Source organism: Cryptomeria japonica, chromosome 8 (assembly GCF_030272615.1).
Source record: "Cryptomeria japonica chromosome 8, Sugi_1.0, whole genome shotgun sequence".
Lineage (NCBI taxonomy): Eukaryota > Viridiplantae > Streptophyta > Pinopsida > Cupressales > Cupressaceae > Cryptomeria > Cryptomeria japonica.
In genome coordinates, this window is record NC_081412.1 from 445,233,814 (window position 1) to 445,249,865 (window position 16,052).

The 16,052-nt window shown below is 35.4% G+C and overlaps 1 protein-coding gene across 1 annotated transcript; it reads right to left on the reverse strand.

Moving 5' to 3' along the window:
- Window positions 1-305: 305 nt before the first annotated feature.
- LOC131857713 (uncharacterized) lies at window positions 306-7,362 on the reverse strand. Its single transcript, XM_059210417.1, has 4 exons — window positions 7,215-7,362; window positions 1,349-1,569; window positions 999-1,254; window positions 306-784 (listed from the first exon to the last, which is right to left on the reverse strand). Exons 1-4 carry the CDS (start codon window positions 7,360-7,362, stop codon window positions 306-308), a joined length of 1,104 nt encoding a protein of 367 aa, XP_059066400.1.
- Between the last annotated feature and the right edge of the window lie 8,690 nt (window positions 7,363-16,052).

Consider the following 16,052-nt stretch of genomic DNA (forward strand, 5'->3'; position numbering starts at 1 on the left):
TCAGTATTAGTCTCTAGTAGGAGACTTGACAAAATCTCAACACCACTTCTTATTGTTTCTACCTCCTTTTGTTGTTCTTTCATACTCTTCTTATTGGTGCGGGATTGCATGGTAGTTGCAATCTCCATTAACTCGATTGAGCTCAACATATCCATATTAATGGGTCCTTGAATACTTATTGCATCAACATCATCTTAATCCACAATTTTCTTTTTAAAATCAAGGGTCAAATGTGTCACTTAAGGTTTTGTCTTCACTGTCTTCTTCTCCTCTTTATTTTCACTTTCCTTATCCTTATTAGTTTCCTATACCAGTGGGGGATGTGTATCAATAGTTTGAGTAGCTATCGGTGGCTCCTCATCCTTGTTTTCTTCTTCATTTTTCTTTTCTCTCTGTCCATGTTCCTGTTCATGTTGCTCAAACATTTGAGTATCAACATCCTGTACATTTACATTGTCAGTAGCATCAGCATCATCATTATTACCGGTATCATCATCATCATGTATAATCTCAAGTTCAGTTTGTGTGTTTCCTGGCTGATCATCAAGCTTAAAATCAGTTATCTTAAAGCCATCAAAAAGATCTTCAGCCTCAAACTTCCCTAGTTCAACTTCCTTAACTTCTTCCTCTTCATCTAGAATCAGACCCAGTACCTTCTTCAAAATTTGTTTAGTCTCCTCATGGACTGATTGGGTCTCTCCGATTAAAATTCTTGTCAACCTTTTCTTCAACCCGAAAGATGCCTTTGCCTTAGAAAGAATTTCATCTAGCTCTACCTTAGTAGCTTCAGGTTGCAAGTTTTTCAAAACATTCAATGAATTCCCTATCTTGTTTTATGGTTTTCTTCCATCTAGCATCAATTATATTATACAGTGAATTTGGAATTTGTCATTGCAATTCAATTAGGGCCTTGCTGTATTTTTCTATCATATAAATAATTGCATCTTCTATCTGTCTTTGTTCATCTTCATTAAACTTATCATACAATTTCTTCACACCAGTCAATAAACCATACTCTTTAATATTCATCATTAAATTTTCAAGAGGTGTGAGCTTTGTTACCAGTTTCCTCAAATATTTCACAGTAGAAGTACCAACACCCTTTGACCTTTTGCCACTAGCCCTTAGGGCTTTCTTCTCTCCTTCAGACTCAGTCACTTCTTCATCAGTATCTACCGGTTTATGTGCTTGTTGCTTTTTCCTTTTACCAATCTTAACCGGTGCAGCATGAGGTTCAACAATCTTACCTTTCCTCTGAAACTAAATCATAGAAGGTTTTTCCTTCTTTGTTTCTACTAGTTTCTCCTTCTTAACAGCTGTTGATTTTTCTTTCTCTGCAGCTTTCTACTTTCCAGCTCGTCTTTACACTAGTGGGGGTACCAGTTGGAGCACTTGATGTTCCAGCATGTTGAGCAGCATGCTTTGCTCTTGCTTTAGCAATGGCTTCCTTTGTGAATCTTGCTTGCTCTACAAATGCTTCAACTTCCTTTCTAACCTTCTTTGCAATTATCAGTCGATTAAGTTCTGAGTGCACTTGAAGGGATTTCTCCTTATAAGTGCCAAAACGTTCTTGTAATGTGGAAAAAAAAATGAATGATGAGATCAAGAGGAAAACTACCCTTTCCTCAAGGGGATATGAGATTTTCACTATTGACTACCCTTCAAACACTATTCACCATGTTATAGTTGGAAGAGGAGAGTAAATTCACTAGATTCAACCTTCAAGGATGAAGATTGAGTTCTGAATGAAATGGGAATGATAAGTTGATCCCCTCTTCCTTATTTTAAATGGAAAGGAATTGATTGAATTATGTAGAGTAAAAGTGACAAAGAACTAATTATAACTTAAGATCAGAATATGGGATGAAGTTGTGCACTTGGATCTGGTAGTAATATGTCGAGATGAAGTCGTCGTGCGAATTTGAGGAAAAGTAGCTCGGACCGTGGCGGGAATGTACACGGTTCTCCGAAAAATCTGCAAAATGAAAAGGGTTTTTCTGCCTCTGCAAATGGAGCCCAAATCCAAAAGTATAGTTGTGCACCTACAACCTACACACTAAAAAGAGAGGAAAATGGGTTGGGATTGGGGGTTTGCCTTTAGGTCAAACCCCAGTTTTGGAATTAATCAAGTAATGAAAGAAAGTACTTGAAAGTAGATGTAAATGAAAGACTGAATTGTAAATCACCTCAAGGGAGGTTGTGATAGCAATGTTGATAGAAATGCTTGTGTGGAATTGAATGTTGGAATCAATCTCCTCTTCAATGGTTGAATCATTGACTTGAATGCAACACCTAGCCTTGAAGGGAGACTTGAGAATGCTCAATGTTGGAAAATAATGCTTGAATGCTCTTGAATGCTTGATCGCTCATGCAACTTGAACTCATCCAACTTCAACCTCTCCAACTTATGCAAATGCGAGGATGAATTCACCTTAAATACATCTTAGTGGATTTGAATTTTGTCATGGCCCGACATCCGAGGAGTTTCCCACCCAATGCACAACCAACAATGCAACCCTAGGAAGGGTCCTGCCCCAAAATAGGGTAGGGATAGGGGCGCCATTCCCCTATCCTAGAAGGAAAAGGGTGTTGCCACACCCCTATCCAAGGAGGGACAGAGGTGCAACTCCCCTATCCTACCCCTTTCTCCAGGGTAGAGTGTGGACGAGGTGATGCAGAGGCCAAGAAAGAAGTTGTTTCTAAGGGTTGAGAAATATCTGGTCTTCGATCAAGATAGAGGATTTTAATCTCGCGTGTGTGAGGACACTAATGCAGTTAAAAATTGCTAGGGTCACAATTCTATGACACTACAGTTCTTTTTTGTATCTACTGGTTGGGCAACAAATGATTAGCATATGCAACCAAAATATCTTTGTCTACTTCATATCCCATGGGCATCACCCATAGTTTGGGGCTCAACTGCCTCCATCATGCATGTATCTGTATCAACCATAAAGAAAATTTTGTTTTCATACCGGTTGACAACCTCTATCGGTATCCTATCCCTTGTATGCATTTTCTTCTAAAAATCTTTAAAGTACCCCCATACAATCTTGTCAAAATTATTACCAAGCATTCTAATGTTGTACCTCATCTACATCAATGCAGGAGTTTCATCTATCCATTGGATATCACCAATATTGGGCAAACATTTCTGAAAATAAAAGAGTAGACCAAGAATTAGTTGACCAAACTTAAACCTTAGCCTCTTATCCTTCTTGATGGATTCCAAGTTCATCACTAGTTGAATCCTCAATGCCTCTAACAAGTCATAGTCAACATCTTCCTTTATCATTCGATAAGTTGTATGAGTAGCTGCAACAAGGATATTGTTCATCCTGTTGGAGTAATAGATCTGGTAATTGATTGCCATCAAAGCATATTTTATTATCGAATCATTCATATTATTCACCGTCATTTCTCTCCCATCCCATTTAGAACCTGTTAAAATTTCTACATCATTCTTAGGAATGGATCCCAAAACTGGAACCTTGCCAGTGGCACAAAATCCGGTGACTGTGTGAATAGCTTATTTGGAAACTTTATGTGGTCGGTCAAGCCACATAAACTAGTCATGAAGCCTACTAAGCACATATTACACAAGTTCATCATCAAAATCATTAATGAAATTTAGGGCATGGTGAAACCCTTTCTCGGTAACCCTTTTGAATTGTTCCTTTATTACACCATTCTTATCACACAATGCTTTATACTGATCAAAAATAGCAGCAACATCAAGATCCTCTAGTTTGCAATGATAGAAAGATCTAATATCTTCAACATGTAAGACACCATAAGGAACTCCAGATAGGGCTCCGACGGGATCAGTTTCCTCATATTTAAACAGGTGCCTCTTAAATTCAGGACAGGGTCTATTGGTAACATCAACTAAATATGTGGTATCCATATTCAATGATTCAGAAAGATAAGTAGATAACAGATATCTAAATAAATACCTTTTTTCACTTCTGCACTAGGGTTCCAAAGACCAACAAAACTTCTTCACCGATTCTCGACCGCAGATCACACCAAAACACTTCAAATCTCTATCAAACAAGTTAGATGTTGCAAACACAATATTTGTTCTATTCTCTCTTTGTGTGATCTCAAGTATACAATATGACAAATAACATTCAAAAAGATCCTTTTATTTGCCCATTATATACCGCATTAAATGCCATTACCGATAAAACCCTAAAATGTCGTATAACACATTAATGGTTCACATAACACATCAAACCTACCGGTTTGATCAAGAATCACTTCTTAACATTATAATGCATCAAAGTATGTTGATTTAACATATCTTATGTTCCTCCAGGGGGTCCTAAAAAAAGATCTAACATTAAGCTCCCCCTAAGCTTCTAATAATCTTAGTTTTTTGGTGAAAGGTTCTCCACACTAGGTGAAGAAATAGGATCTTCAGATGGTTTGAATTCAGTTATTTCATCATCCTTCTTTTTCCAGATTCTGTTCATTTCAGCTCTGATCTCTGCTAGTCCTTCTTCTGCAGTTTATAGCTACATGACTATAGTTATGATAGATTGTGCACACCACATTCATTCTTTTGTCCATCTCATAAGGATTAGACCGGTTGGCTTATGACAATTGAAACAAACAAGCTTATAGAATTTCTTACCAGCGGGTTTCTAAATCTTAGGAGCAATTTTACCTTCATGCATGATGTCCTTAGTACTAGAAGACTCACCTTTCTTAAATATATTGTAACCCAGTCCAGTTGTATCACCTTTCAACCTTTGAGATTGGATCTACTCATCTAACATGGTAGAACTCTTGTTAAACTTTGCAAGCTTCTCATTAGCTTTAGCAAGCTCTAGAGTAAGGTCTTGATTCCTTTTCATAAGAGTCTCTCTAAGAGACATTTCCATATCCAATTATACCTTTATCTCATCTTTTTCTTCTTTTTCCTCATGCCAATGTGCATATAGAGTGTCATTTTCTTGATTTATCTTAAAGATCTCATGATCTTTCTCTTTGATCTTGTCTCTAGCTACCCTCCTTGTTTCAAGTTCTTGACTCATCCAGATTGTAAGGGCTTCAAGCTTTCTCCTCAGGTTAGACTTTTCACCATTTAGTTTTTCCACCTCATCAACCAGTGCACCTATGTTTTCTTCATTAGAAGAACCACTTTTAGAGACCCCCAACAGTTGTTTGGTCATCTCTCTTCTCTTATTAAGTGAAGCTTTGTACTTGCCTCTCAATGTTTGTAGGGCTCCCTTAGTTTCTGCAAGTTTATATGGTATATCTCTATAACTCATGTCCCCCATATCTACCTTAGGAATACTTCCCAAGTGATTAAGCCTCAAAGAAGGTTGGCTTTGATACCAATTGATAAAATTATAAGGCACTAAGAGGGGGGGATGAATCAGTGCAAGCAAAAAGAATATGAGTCTGATCACCAACTTAAAAAACTTAAAACTTATCAAGCATAAGAGGAATATCACCACATAAGATAATGCCCAATAAAATAGATTCCACATAACACAAGAGATTTATATGTGGAAATCCAAAAGGGAAAAACCATGATGGGATTTAATACCCACAAGATTCACTATCTGTAGAATAGAAATCTTGGTCGGTTAAGGTCTTACAAATATGCCCTGTTAGGAGAATACCCAGTTAGGAGTCACCCAACTAAGGGATTTAAATGATAAACCCTATTAGGAGCCATGACCTATTAGGATTAACCTCACAAGAGGATTTAAGACTATGATATAGAGCTACCCTGTTGGGGGATTTATAAGTTAAGGCTTGTTAGGACCTATCCGGTTAGGGGATTTTACTGTTGCAAACTGTTAGGGAAACAAAAGTAAAATGATCTTCTTGTAACACCTTAGTGTCTGATAAGATCCACTTCAGATCCTAAAAACTTAAATAGCAAATCCATACAGAGCTTTACAAAACACCGCACAATCAACTTCGCCTAATTCACCTTCGATCTCACACACATACGCATTCATACACACACTGACTTGATACCTCATCACACATTTTATAAATATAAATTTTAGTCATCTACAACCTTGGAACAATTTATTAGGTTCGATGAATCTATATATTCATGCAATATACACTTCACTTATGTCGACCACCGACATAAGAAATCAAAAACCTATGTCGTTTTACCGATATAAGTGACTATATCACTACTGGTTGAATGTTCATCAGAATGCCTTCTTTGTACATCAAATCTCGCTTGTCTAGTTGAATCTGCCAATGCAGTTAGGATAATAGCTCCAAATACCTCTCTCCATCATCAATGTAAAACTGCATCATCCAACTCTTCATGAATCCCCTATATCGGTTGTCGGAATGCAACTTTGTTCATAGTTTACCAGTTGAGATCCTAATTACCGGTTCTCTGCTAAACTGACTTTTGTATCGGTTAAACCTTACCGGTTGGCTTCCAAGACTTAGATGACCACATAAACATTGTTGCCATCGATGACAACATAGTACTTAGTCATCAAACATGAATCTCAATCACTTCAGCACATTCACCAATCAATCATTTACTGGTCGTATATCACCAACAGTCTTTACCAGTTCAGTCGAATGCCAACATTCTCACCCTTTGGCATTGATGGCCACACTTAGGAAAAATTTTGTTAACTAAGTGTGCAATACAAAAATTGACTCTATGACATATACTCCCCCTGAGCAATTAAATGCTATTACAAATATTTAAAAAACTTATTCTACTACTCCCAAATATAATTACATCAAAATTTTGACTCTACAACTACTCCCCCTTTGACAGCAATGGCAAAGGAAAGTAAATGCTATAGTTAAATCAAAATATATCAGAATTGTATAGCATATATATATATGTAAGAATTCAAAAAGTTTTTAGAATACAAGCTTATAAAAAGCCTCACTAAAATGTGATTTCAACTGCTTCGGATCATTATGCCAAGTTTCCAAAATAGTGTTGGTAATCTCCACAAGTGTATCGATTTGTCCAGCAAACTCCTCCATGGTATCTATGGTACTCATCTCCGGGGTTACAAGAATAGCTTTAGATTTTTTATAGGCTCTGTGCAATTTCAACAAACGATTTTCCAAAATTGATAGCAGAGTCATTAAGGGACTTGAATGACTCACTAAGAACTTCAAGTTCTTTCTCAGCTTCTTCCTTTTTCTTCTTCAAATCATCAAAAAAGAAAATTTTGAAATAGTGGAAAGTATTTTACCTCTAGTCTCAAGTGCTTCTTTCAAACAGTCCTTATTGACAATAAGAGTTACTTTCCCTTTATCAATATTAGTCATTAAGTGCTTTGTTCTCTTCTTCGTGTAATCCTTCTCAACACTAACATACACTGCATCCTCAAAAGATTTCATCAGTTCTCTGACATCATTAACAAGTTGTCCAATCTTGTCAATAGGAGTAACAAATTTATCAGTATCAGTCTTGATTAGGAGACTTGACAAAATCTCAACAAAACTTCTTATTGTTTATGCCTCCTTTTTTTATTATTTCATCCTCTTCTTCTTGGCCCAAGATTGCATGGCAGTTGCAATCTCCATCAACTCGATTGAGCTCAACGTATCCTTATTACTGGGTCCTTGAATACTTATTACATCATCATTATCTTCATCCACAATTTTCTTTTTAGTATCAAGGGAGAAAGGTGTCACTTTAGGTTTTGTCTTCACTATCATCTTATCCTCTTTCTTTTCACTTTCCTTATCCTCATCAATTTCTTGTACCGGTGGGGGCTATGTATCAATATTTTGAGTAACTACCAATGGCTCCTCGTCCTTCTTTTCTTCTTCATTTTTCTTTTCTCCCTGTCCCTATTCCTGTTCATGTTGCTTAAACATTTGAGCATCAACATCCTGTACATTTACATTGTCAGTAGCATTAGCATCATCATTATTACCAGTATCATCATCATCAAGGATAATCTCAGGTTCAGTTTGTGTGTTCACCGGTTGATCATCGAGCAAAATTTTATCAGGCTTAAAAGCAATTATCTTAAAGCCATTAGGAATATCTTTAGCCTCAAACTTCTCTGGTTCAACTTCCTTAACTTCTTCCTCTTCATCCAGAATCAGACCTAGTACCTTATTCAAAATTTGTTCAGTCTCCTCATGGACTGATTGGGTCTTTCCGATTAACATTCTTGTCAACCTTTTCTTCAACCTGAAATATACCTTTGCCTTAGCAAGAATTTCATCTAGCTCTTCCTTAGTAGATTCACGTTGCAAGTTTTTCAGAACATATTCAATGAATTCTCTATCTTGTTTTATGGTTGTCTGCCATCTAGCATCAATTATATTATACAGTGAATTTGGAATTTTCCCCTGCAATTCAATTAGGGCCTTATTGTATTTATTCATCATATAAACAATTGCATCTTCTATTTGTATTTATTCATCTTCATTAAACTTATCATATAGTTTCTTCACACTAGTCAATAAACCATACTCTATAATGTTTATCATTAAATTTTCAAGAGGTGTGAGCTTTGTTACCGATTTCCTTGAAGATTTCATAGTAGAAGTACCAACACCCTTTGACCTTTTTCCACTGGCTCTTAGGGATTTCTTCTCTCCTTCAGACTCAATCACTTCTTCATCAATATCTACAGGTTTCTATGCTTGTTTCTTTTTCCTTTTACCAGTCTTAACCGGTGTAGCGAGAGGTTCAACAATCTTACCTTTCCTCTGAAACTGAATCTTAGAAGGTTTTTCCTTCTTTGTTTCTATTGGTTTCTCCTTCTTAACAGCTACTGGTTTTTCTTTCTTTGTAACTTTCTCTTTTCTAGCTCTTGTCTTTACACCGGTGGGGGTACTGGTTAGAGCACTTGATGTTGTGACCTGTTAAGCAATGTGCTTTGCTCTTGCTTCAGCAATGGATTCTTTTGTGAATCATGCTTTCTCTACAAATGCTTCAACTTCCTTTCTAACCTTCTTTACAATTACCAGTCGGTTAAGTTTTGAGTGCACTTGAAGGGATTTCTCCTTGTAAGTGTCAAAATGTTCTACTGTTATATCTACCGATTGGGCAAGCAAATGATCAGCATATGCAACCAAAAGATCTTTGTCTACTTCATATCCCATGGACATCACCCATGTAGTCTGGGGCTCAATTGCCTCCATCATGGAATTATCTATATCAACCATAAACAAAATTGTGTTTTAATACCGGTTGACAACCTATGTCGGTATCCTTTCCCTTGCATGCATTTTATTCTGAAAATATTTAAACTATCCCCATGCAATCTTGTCAAAAACATTACCAAGCATTCTAATGTTGTACTTCATCTGCATCAATGCATGATTTCCGTCTATCCATTAGATATCACCAATACCAGGGAAACATTTCTGAAAATAAAAGAATAGACCAAGAATTAGTTGACCAAACTTAAACCATAGCCTCTTATCCTTCTTGATGGATTCCAAGTTCAACACAAGTTGACTCCTCAATGCCTCTGACAAGTCATAGTCAACATCTTCCTTTATCATCTGATAAGTTGTATGAATTGCTGCAGCAGGGATGTTGTTCATCTTGTTGGAGTAATAGATTCGATTACTGATTGCCATAGAAGAGTATTTTATTGTCAGATCATTGACATTATTCACCATCATTTCTCTGCCATCCCATTTAGAACCTATTAATATTTCTACATCATTCTTAGGAATGGATCTCAAAATTGCAACCTCACCGGTGGCACAAAATCTGGTGACTGCATGAATAGCTTCCTTGGAAATTTTATGTGGTCAATTGAGCCACATAAACTAGTCATGAATCCTGCCAAGCACATATCATACAAGTTCATCATCAGAATCATTGATGAAAGTTAGGGCATGGTGAAACCCTTTCTTGGGAACCCTTTTAAATTGTTCCTTTATTACACCATTCTTATCACACAATGCTTTATACTAATCAAAAATAGCTGCAACATCAAGATCCTCTAGTTTGCAATGATAGAAAGATCTAATATCTTCAACATGTAAGACACCATAAGAAACTTCAGATAGGGCTCCGACGGGACCAATATCTTCATATTTAAATGGGTGTCTCTTAAATTCAGGATGGGGTATATCGGTAACATCAACTAAATGTGGGGTGTCCATCTCCAATGATTCAGAAAGATAATCAGATAACAATATATCTGGATAAATTATACCGTTTACTGCTTTTGCACTAGGGTTCCAAACACCAACAAAACTTCACCAATTATCGATCACAAATCACACCAAAACACTTCAAATCTATGTCAAACAAGTTAGATGTTGTAAACACAATCTCTACTCTGCTCGCTCTCTGTGTGCTCTCAAGTATACAATGCAAAAAATAACATTCAAAAAATTCCTTTTATTTTCCCATTACCTACCGCATTAAATTCCATTACCGGTAAAACCCTAAAATATCTTATAACACATTACCAGTTCACATAACACATCAAACCTACCGGTTTGATCAGAGAATCACTTCTTAACATTATAATACATCAAAGTATGTCTATTTAACATATCTTATGTTCCTCCAGGGGGTTCTGAAAAAGATCTAACATTAAGCTCTCCCTAAGCTTTTAAACAACTTAGTTTGTCGGTGAAGGGTTCTCCACACTACATGAAGAAATAGGATCTTCAAATGGTTTGACTTCAATTATCTCATCATCCTTATTTTTCTATATTTTGTTCATTTCAGCTCTGGTCTCCTCCAAATCAACTTTTATCTTCCCTTTCCAGTCAACAAATTGATTCACCGGTTGTTCCAATTATCTCTGCAGAACTTTGACATATGTCTTGGTTTATGACAATGATAACAAGTCATACCAGAAGCTCTCCAAGGTCCAACATTGCCTCTTCTAATCCTTCTTTTGTAGTTCATAGCTACATGATCGTAGTTATGACAGATTGTACACACCACATTCATTCTTTTCTCCATCTCATAGGGACTAGAACAGTTAGCATAGGGTCTCTGCTAGTTAGGACTTCTCTGGTCATTGAAGGTTCTTTGCCAACCACCATCAGACCTCTAATTCATGTGATATGTAGGATTATTTACTCCATACCTGAACTTAGCAGCTCTATATCCATGCATATTGCAAGTGTAACAATAACCATTAAAGGTTCTAGGCTTATATCCTTGAAATGTATTAGGTCTATAACCATTAGTAACATCAAATCTGCTTCTACAAACATTAGTAGTATGTCCTGGCTCATGATAATTGAAACAAACAAGCTTATAAAATTTCTTACCAATGGGTTTCTGAATCTTAGGATCAAGTTTACCTTTGTGCATGTTGTCCTTAGTACCATAAGATCACCTTTCTCAAATGTATTGTAACCTAGTCCAGTTGTATCACCTTTCATCCTTTGAGATTGGATCTATTCATCCAGCATGGTAGAACTCTTGTTAAATTTTGCAAGCTTCTCATTAGCTTTAGCGAGATCTATAGTAAAGTTTCATTCCTTTTCATAAGTCTCTCTCTAAGAGACATTTCCATATCCAATTATGCCTTTATCTCTTATTTTTCTTCTTTTTCCTCATTTCAGTGTGCATATAGAGTACCATTTTCCTGATTTATCTTAAAGAACTCATGATCTTTCTCTTTGATCTTGTCTTCATATTCCCTCGTTTCTTCAAGTTCTTGACTCATCCAGATTGTAAGGGCTTCAAGCTCTCTCCTTAGGTTAGACTTTGCACCTTTTAGTTTTTCAACCTCATCAACTAGTGTACCTATGTTTGCTTCATCAGAAGATTTGCTTTCAGAGACCTCCAACAATTGTTCGATCAGCTCTCTTCTCTTAGTAAGTGAAGCTTTGTACTTGCCTCTCAATGTTTCTAGAGCTCCCTCAGTTTCTGCAAGTTTATTTGGCATCTCTTTATAACTCATGTCCCCCATGTCTGCCTTACGAATCCTTCTCAATCAGTTAAGCCTCAAAGAAGGTTGTCTCGTATACCAATTAATAAAATTATAAGGCACTGAGAGGGGGGGTGAATCAGTGCAAGCAAAAACAATATGAGTTTGATCACCAACTTAAACAAATTAAAACTTATCGAGCATAAGAGGAATATCACCACATAAGCTAATGCCCAATAAAATAGAATCCACATAAGACAATAGATTTATACATGGAAATCCAAAAGGGAAAAACCACGGTGGGAGTTAATACCCACAAGATTCACTATCTGTAGAATAGAAATCTTGACCGGTTAAGGTCTTACAAAAATGCCCTGTTAGGAGTAGACCCGGTCAGGAATCACTCAGTTAAGGGATTTCAATGATAAGCCTTGTTAGGAGATATGACTTGTTAGGATCAGAAGAGGATTTAACACTCTGATATAGAGCTACCTTGTTAGGGGATTTACAAGTTAAGGCATGTTAGGACCTATCTGGTTAGGGGATTTTACTACTGCAAACTGTTAGGGAAACAACAGTCAAATGATCTTCATGTAACACCTTAGCATCTAATAAGATCCACGTTAGATCCTCAAAACTTCAACAAAACATCCATACAAAGCTTTGCAAAACACCGCACAATCAACTTTGCCTAATTCGCCTTCAATCTCACACACATACACATTCATACACACACCGACTTGATACCTCATCACACTTTTTGTAAACATCAATTTTAGTCGGCTACAACCTCGGAACAATTTCCTAGGTTCAATGAATCTAGACATTCATGCAATAAACTCTTTACTTATGTCGGCCACCGACATAAGAAATCAAAAACCTATGTCGTTTTACCGATTTAAGTGACTATTTCACTATCGGTTGAATGTTCATCATAATGTCTGCTTTGTACATCAAATCTTGCTTGTTTAGTTGAATCTGCCAATGTGGTTAGGATCAAAGCTTCAAATACCCGTCTCCATCATCATTGTAAAACCGCATCATCCAACTCTTCATGAATCACATGTACCTGTTGTCCAAATGCAACTTCGTTCATAGTTTATCGGTTGAGATCCTAATTACAAATTCTCTGCTAAACTGACTTTTGTGCCAGTTAAACCTTACCGGTTGGCTTCCAAGAATTATATGACCACAAAAACATTGTTTCCATCAATGACAACACAAGACTTATAAATCAAACATGAATCTCAATCTCTTCACACATTCACCAATCAATCTTTTACCAGTTTTCTGTCACCAATAGTCTTTACCGGTTCAATCAAATGCCAATACTAAACATGTTCCCAAATCTACACAAGCATTCTAGTGAGTCAAATTGGACTCATTACACTATTAAACTGTAATCTGGACAGGAAACACTTATAACTTATGTTGTACATATGTGTATGGTTTGAAATTCAGGGATTAGACACCTAACATATTGCCAAACTTAACTTTAAATCCAAATACTGAAAAAGGCAATGTAGCAAAATGCAAACCAAAATACCAACTCTCAGACATAGAAAAATGCATTGTTAATACCTTAGACAATTTTTCTCCACTAGACAAGTAAAAACTTGATCTTGACCAACTACCTCCTTAAATGCAACTCCATCTCAAAATGACAACAAAGTGTTACTGTATACTTACTAATCATCCAAACTGACATTCTAACATAAATACCTCTGATAGACTTTGGACTGTCTTCAATCATGTTGATTATATGTCAAACCACCTCTCTCAAATGACTCATCACACAACATTTGTTTGTTGCTTCAACTTCACCAAGGATCACAAGTTAACATCAACAACAACACCATGCCACACATATTGTCAACACTAAAGTTAGTATACATTTTACACAAAGTGAATCTAAAAGTTCAGATATAAAAACACACCACATAAAGTTAGTTCAACTACATATGAAGTAAATATTAAGGGTCAACCACAAATGAAGCAAACACAATAAACACAATGTGAATGTGAAAAGTTAAAACACACTTCACAAATACAATAAAAGGTGATGTTGAATTTCACCAAATTGAATGACAAAGATCAAACCTTAAATTGAATGACAAAGATCAAAGCATAAATGCAATGATAGAGATCAAATGATAAATGCACTTAAAGTAAATGACTAAAGTTTAAATACATTTCCAACAAACATCATGTGGATGCAAAAAAGTACACTAAACAAACAAGCTTTGAAGTTACTGCAAACAAATAATTAATGGTACCAATCTCAAAGACACATTTTGTAGAAACAATAAATACAAACAAAGTGAATGTCACAAATTAAACATGGAATGTTTACTAACTCAAATTCAAATTATTTAATTTAAATAATCACTAAAAATTGAAGCCTACTCGAATAAAGTCATCAACTTGACAAGCAGATCAAACTTTCTTAGGTCACTGAGATAGACTACAACTAAAATTTATTTATCAACTGACATTTGAGAATAAGAATCTTCCATTTTTTTGGCATAGCTTAGAGATCATACTTTCATAAAATTCTCATGTAAGATAAATGGTTTTAATTTTCTTTGAAAGCAAACCATGATGGCTAGAATCATACTTGCTTCAGACTTGGCATGAACTACACCCTAAGTTGGGATCACACTTGGAAAAACCTATATAGTATACACCAGTTTGAATCCAATTGGGATCAAATGCATTAAAATCTATAGACAAAGTTGGCCCTGGCTTGGTAAAAGACTCAACACATTCAAAACTAATAATAAATAGGAGCTTTGACATAGAAATATTTCCAATCATTATGCAACAATGGTAAATAAAAATGCCCAAATATACCTCAAATAATGTTCAGTTATTTCATAAATTAAAATATAATTCAACTATACTATAAACAAGATTTTCCTTGAGTTATGGAGAAAGCAAAAAAATTCTGGATTTTTGGGATTCCTATTAAAATCTTGGCCACTAAATCACTGTGTTTCTCTATTCCACGAATCATATGATAATATCAAATGGTGTAATTAAAGCATTACCAACCATAATCAATATTATGATTTTAACAATTGGCTGCCCATTTTTTTTGATATTTCCCAAGTACTCCCTTCTTTTATTAGCTAAGCTAAGTAGAGTTGAAATGGTTTACAGTTTGTCAACTATCAAGGATAAGTAGGAAATATGTGTGGAGTGTTTAGTCAGTGAGAAGAAATAAAAAAAAATCTTTTAAAGAACCATTGCATGTATAGGAAGCTTTAGATACCATTCATGTAGATCAGAGTGTGAGGCAAGGTGCTTTTCATTGCTAGATGATGATATCTCTAGGAAAATGTGATTATAATTTCTACAGAAGAAGTTTGATTGCTTCGGAATCTATCAAGAAAAACACTTAACGAAGGATCTACATATTGAAGAAAAAAGGATGAAAATACTCCCACGAATTTAAAAAATGAGTATGTTAGGTACCCTGGCTTTTTCACCCATTGTTTGAATACTTAGTTACAAATCAACATAGATTTGGTTATTATGGCCACTCTTAAACCAAACACACTAAGAAACACATTAAATCTAGAGAATGTTAGTCAATTCTGAGTGTTTAACACCTTTAAGCCTAGAAGTGTATTCTTAGTGTGACCACACACCTTAAGCAACATATTAAGCCTAGAAAATATCAGTCAACTCTGAGTGTTTAACACTTTTAAGTCTAGAAGTGTAAGCTTGGTGTGTGTTATTTAATTCATTTCAGTTATTATGGTATAATTGATCTCTTTAAATAGTCACTAAACCAATTACCTATGAAATACAACATGTGGGATAAATCTAAATGCCCTAAATATAGGCATTAAAGAACTATTACATCATTGGTCTACTTATAGGCATTGAAGTCTGCAAGTATAGAGTGAGACATGAATTTGGAGATAATGGATATCATAAATCAATCTAGAAGTTCTCTCATCATAGGAATTTTGTTTTCCCATGTCTTGTTTTGTCCCATAATATTAAGAAAAAATATTAATAAAATTAAAAAACACAAAATCTAAGAATACAAAGAAAAAACATATAACAAATATAAAAAATTAGAATTCATAAACAAAAGAGACATGGCCATGCCAAAATTGAAAAAAAAAAGCCAAAGAAAACTAAAAAAATCATCTAAACAAAATTAAACATCTAACATTTCAAACATTTATTGAAGTCACT